The sequence below is a fragment of the Nicotiana sylvestris genome, chromosome 3 (genome assembly GCF_000393655.2).
Source record: "Nicotiana sylvestris chromosome 3, ASM39365v2, whole genome shotgun sequence".
Taxonomy (NCBI): Eukaryota; Viridiplantae; Streptophyta; class Magnoliopsida; order Solanales; family Solanaceae; genus Nicotiana; species Nicotiana sylvestris.
This window is the reverse complement of record NC_091059.1, coordinates 89,415,841-89,422,097: the sequence shown is the minus strand read 5'-3', so window position 1 is coordinate 89,422,097 and position 6,257 is coordinate 89,415,841. Positions and strand designations below refer to the sequence as shown.

General features: G+C 38.4%; 1 protein-coding gene across 1 annotated transcript; it reads left to right on the top strand.

Moving 5' to 3' along the window:
• On the top strand, positions 1–660 carry LOC138887655 (uncharacterized). Its single transcript, XM_070169427.1, has one exon. It carries the CDS (start codon positions 1–3, stop codon positions 658–660), a length of 660 nt encoding a protein of 219 aa, XP_070025528.1.
• Positions 661–6,257: the final 5,597 nt, after the last annotated feature.

Below are 6,257 nucleotides of genomic sequence, written 5' to 3'. Positions count from 1 at the left end.
ATGGCGTGGCGAGTCCAAAATCATGCCATGGATCTTTGCCTTCCCGAAGGAGAAAATGCTTTACTCCTAAATATTGATGCTACTAAAGGAAACACCATGTGCACCCAAATACCCAGAAAAATTTCCAGAGATGAACTTATCAAAATTCTTCCTGATTCCTGGAACACAAATTATGAAAAGTTAAGAGAATCGGAGGAATCTCTACAATCTAGTGAACCAACGTTTACCAAAAGAAATTACAAAACTGTTTGCATAAGCTTTGACCATTCCCATCTCAAAAACCCCAATAAAACCATCTTCTCTTGCCAAATGATTCAACCCAAAGATACAATAGATACATACCCTGAACCTGATGGAGAATTCTTTTTGAATATACAAAGTATCATGGAAGAACATGACTGGTGTCAAAATTATGACAAAGAAGGAAAAAGAGCTTGGTGGTTCAAATGCCCCTTTACGGGACACTGCCCTTGGGATCTTTATTGCAAATGTCAAGAATGTTTAGAAAATCCAATTAGAGAATATGATGAACACCACCAGCATCATTGGGAAAGGTTCAGCCTCAACAAAACCAAACCAAAATCCAAAAAAAGGGGAAAACCACTGAAAAACAATTTCGAGCAAAATATGAGAATAAAGATCCTTCAATTGGCTCATTAAGCCGTCCACATAAATATGAATTTCTTGTCAGTTACAAACCACAGGAATGGCCAAAATTACTAGAAAAATTCACTCCATGTTGGCAGGATAGTGAAACCACACCCAAACCCAAATCACCATCAGCTCATACCCAAGTATCCAAAAATCACCTGAACCTGAAACTTCACTGACTCAAAAAACCATAAATCCCACACAACCACAGATATTCATGATAAGCCTTTCAAGCTCCAGTCATACACAAGATTTTTCTTCACTTCTACCTTTTAAAAAAGAGGGGTATAAGCCATGCTCTAAAAATTCCCAAGAAAAACATAGTGCTACCTACTGGAGAAAACCCCCCAACAAGTGACATCGACGCAACAATGAACTGGCAATCAGAAAACTCCATCTACCAAAACAAAGAGTTGAACAACATAGGCAACACTATAAAGAACGTGGCCCATACACAAAACAAAATGATGAGCAAAGTGGAAACAATTGAGAAAAAGATGGAGCAGACATCGTCTCACCATGCCGGACTAATCAAAGCCTTGGAACTAAGATTGGCAAATTTACAATATGAGATTTGTCCGCCAAGAACTTCACTTTTCCAATTCTTCCAACAAGAACAAAATGAGATGATTTCCATCAAAGAACAAATTCAACTTCTGAGACATGACCACTTTGAGCCACAGAAAACCCCAGTTTTCCCCTCAAAACCTACCTTCTTCCCTATGTCTCCACAAGCATATTCCCCACCTAAATTAGACTACACCTTTTCTACTTTTCCATCTACCTCACAAAATCCAATCTCTTTCACCCAACCCTTAATAGAAGAACATGATTTTGATATCGCAAAAATGGTTTGGGAAAGGAAAGATGCCCTTGCAACCCATAAACAAACCAAGAATAGGCAAGACCAAGGAGAAAGTTCAAAAGGGTCCAACCCCGAAAATCTAATGATTTCTGACCAGAAGGCTCCGGACCTCTATGTCTCCTAGCAAAGATACATATCAGAAGAAATACTCCATGATCGAAATCTCTAAATTCATCAGATGATGAAACAATGGAAGATAGCTCTCAATCAACCAATGAATCCACAACAAACTCTTCCGAAGACGACAATCCCCCAATATTTGTAAACCGGCCAAGAGACCTAGAAGAATCTGAAATAGATGAGGAACAAGAAGGCATGACAGATGAGTCAATCCCAGAAAGAAGATATGAGCCCATGGCATCAAAACCAGTTGGAACTGGTTTTTACACATTCACCTTAGATGACGTCAAGATTTCAAGATGGCCTCAAAGGATCCAAGACTTCTATACTTGGATGGTGACCAAAAAATTTGGTGGAACGAGAAAAGTATATCATTATGTCAGAACTTACTTCACGGTTCTCAAGAATCCTTAGAGATTGGTGGAACTCACTTGGAATTCAAGACAAAAATTCTTTTCATACTTCCCAAGATTTTGCCTTCAACATCATAATCCTACATGAAGTTTGCAGTGATACTGGCCAAAGATAGGAGAAAATGCGAAGACAACTCTTCGAGATGAAGTGTCTGTCATTCGACAGAAATGACATTGACAGGCATTTTCAAAAAATGGCGAAGATATACTTTGAAATCGGCGGATACATCAATCTGAAGCAAGCCTTTGTCTCTTCCCTCCCAAAGTTATTGGCAAGCCGAACCATGACCATTATTAAAGAAAAGTTTCAGTCTATCGTAATGCCACAAATTTGTTACATCAGGCAAGCTATTTTTGTTGCATTGGATGACATTTGTAGAAAGCACTCTGCCCTAAAACAAATTATCCAACACAATCTAGTGCTTGACAAAGAATGCCACAAATCTGATATAATCACCGAATCAGGATGTTCCTGCCACACATCCAGGCGAAGGAGAGAATTCAGGAGGTTCAGATGGCCAAGAATTCCAGACGGCAAATCAAGGTCCAAGAGACGCACAAAATATTTCAAACACAGAAGACCAGGAAATTTTCACAAGAAGAACAGATGCTTTACTTGCCATAAGATTGGACATTTCGCAAAAAATTGTCCCCAATCAAGAAGATCTGTCAAACTCCTTGAAGAGATTGAAGATTACACTGGCATAAATCTTGGAAAAGAGGAGGACCTTGAATCCATATTCTCTGTGGATCATGAACCCAATGAAGAAACTTTATTCTCTCTTGATATCTATGAAGATCAAGACTAACGGGATAGCGACGACGAACAAATCAAAGAGATTGAGCAAAATCTCATTGAACATTCATGTGCTGAATCCCACAAGGATTTCATGAAGAAAGGGAAACACCCATTATGGAAAAACGAAGAGTTTTTTTATCAAGCTCCCTTTCAAGAAGAATAAAAATATCAACCCAACAAAAGCCAGCCATTCAGGGATGAATCCAGACCATCTTCCGCTTGCAAAGAATGAATGTGAAGAACTTTTGGAATTTGATCTGATAGAGCCATCAGATTCACAATGGGCATGCGAAGCATTTTATATCAACAAAAGAGCTGAACAAACAAGAGGAAAACTCACGTTAGTCATCAACTACCAGCCACTTAACAATTTCCTCTCCTATCCCAAATAAACTCACCCTTTTCTCCCACTTAGCCAAGGCCAAATATTTTTCCAAGTTTGATTTAAAATCTGGATCTTGGAAATTGGGAATCCACCCTAAAGAAAGACCTAAAATGGGATTTTGCATCCCCGATCATCACTTCCAATGGAAAGTCATGCCCTTCGGGTTGAAAACTTCACCCTCCTTGTTCCAAACAGCCATGATAAAAATATTCCGACCGATCCTCCATACCACTTTAGTTTATATATATGGCATCCTGTTATTTAGTGATACATTGGAGGAACATATCAACCCGCTTCGTCAATTTGAGGCATCGGTAACACAGTACAGAATCATTCTTTAAGCAAAAAAGATGGTTCTTGCTCAAAACGAGATTGATTTTCTTGTAATGCATTTTGTCCAAGGTGAACATAGTCCAGGACCACTTATATGTCAAGAATTACTCAAATTTTTGGATACCAACCTCACAACAAAGCAGATGCAACAATTCTTGGGCATAGTAAATTATTTGAGAGATTTCATCCCAAATATCTCTACATATATTTCTCCACTCATAGAGATGGTCAAGAAAAATGCTCCACAATAGGGAAAGAAACAAGATGAAGCAGACAAGGAAATAAAGGAGATTTCTAAAAATGTCAATTCCCTCTATATCCCTTCAGACGGTAAAAAGATATTGCAAACTGATGCCAACAATGAATATTGAAGTGCTGTTCTATTTGAAGAAAAAGATGGCCAGAGGAAAATATGCAGATACGCCAGTGGAAAGGTCAAAGATGCCGAGCAACATTATCACTCCACCTTCAAGGAAATCCTTACAGTAAAGAATGGAATCAAGAAATTTAATTTCTTCCTTATTCATACAGAATTTCTAATAGAGATGGATATGAAGGCCTTCCCAAAGATAATTCAGCTAAATGCAAAAATTATTCCCAATCCTCAGATTCTCAGGTGGGCTCAATGGTTCTCTCCATACATATTTCAAGTCAGGCACCTGAAAGGAAAGGATACTATTCTCGTAAATTTTCTATCTCGACTGGATGAATTCTCAAAGAGATTTTCCCCAGTAAAACTAAAGTCAAAGAAAAAGCTTATCAGCCACATCTTCATGCTCTCAAGTATACCAGGAACAAGTTCATCAAAGCTAACAGACCATCCACTGGAGTTGTTCAACCTCATGGATCCCTTTGATCCGTCAATTATTATGGAAAGAAGAACTCATTATGAGCTCCATGTTTTCCAGCAACATGGAGTATCCATTCTCAAGCCATATGGGGTTAATCTAGAATACCCGTTATGCCATATATTCATAGCTCAAGCCAAGGATTTTCCACAAGAACTATTATGGTTTTTCTGGTACCTATGCCATCAGTATTATATTTTCATGGAATTCAAATGCAGTGTCTTCAAGGATTTTGATAACATTGCACCAGCTCTTAAAGTATTTTTACTATGGTTCAAGTCTAGAGGATATTTGATGAAATGTTTCAGTGATTCCTATGCAACAAAGATATTCATGTTCCATAGGCCAGTGAAGATCAATAACGGAAAAGTCCAGGCCCAAGCAGAGGCATCATTCAGGTGGAAATTTCCTGTGTCCATTTTATCAATGGAGGAAGAATATAGAGAGGCACAAAGAATCCTTTTCCAGTAAAATTGGTGCATCCCGAGAGAGATATGGCCAAATTATTGGGCAAGCTGGAATTATACCAACACTCATCCTCACTGGGAAAGAGTCCGGGAAGTAACAAAAGAATATCAAACCCCATACGAAGTCATCCGCGAAAAGATCACTCGCAACATTTCCATATTAAAGTTGCGGATTATATCTCTCAATCCAAAGGAGAAAGAACATAGCGGAGAAGGACCGTCAAATTCCAGGCATTACTACACAAGGTCTTTGAAAAGATGTCTAGAAAACAACCCTAGAATAAATGAAGGATAATTATCTAAATCTCTGCTAATCCCACCATAATCCTACATTACGTACCAAAAAACCCTCAAAAATATCCTACCCATGCCAGACAAATTCCCACATCTTTTCATACTATCTGGGCCCCACTTTCACTTGTTTTCACATACTTCCACATGCCTCCACATGCTCCGTCACATGCAATAAAATACTTTCACATGGTGTCACATGCTCCCTCATACTTTCACATGCTATACCATGTATATTTCACCTCTTTCACATGTTTTTAGGTGTTTTTAGTTGTTTTTCCCAAAGTCCTTCACATGCCAAGACGGACCTGCTTGTAGATAAGTTTTCCATGTAAGATAGGTTTATTTTATCATGAAAGTTTGTCATGTAATAACCTCCTAGTCCTATATAAAGGAGGCCTTGTAGTAGTTGTAGGATCATCGTGTAACCTTTGTAAATCTTTTGTGATATATTACATTGAGTGCTTTCTAAGTTTCCCTCTTGTTCTTTATTTCAAATGGATGGAAAGGCCGGTCCATGTATATAAATAGAGTAAGAATACTCTTTGAAAATTAGCTTATTGTAGAATGAAAGTTTTCTGAGTTATAAACAGCTAACGTTGGTTATAGTACAAAAGTTTTTTGAGTTGTGTAGCTTGGCAAAGCGTCCCTTATGTGTTGTTGAAGCTAGCCCCTTTGTAGGAAAAAATTTGCGACTATAAAAAAATTAACTGTTTGTGTATCTTGGCAAGCCGTCCCTTATGGGTTGTTGAAGTCAGCCCCTTTGTAGGGAAACTTTCGTATCTATGATTTAGTTTGCTTTCTTGGAGTCTCTTGCTCTGTTCCTTATACTGTGGTACCCTGGCAATGAATTTTTCTTCAAATTGCAGTGTGATATGAAATGCTCTATTGTGATTCAACCCTTCAGGCGGCAGCTCATCTTCGTGGAAGATTATCTTATGACTTTCCAGCACCTGCCCTACCATATTGGCCATCTCTCCGCAAGTGATATTGTTGGGTACATAGGCTTGACTCAACGCCTTCATCAAAGCATTCTTGTGTGCCTCTGAATTTTGCAACAATGACAGTATGGATATCTAAGCTAG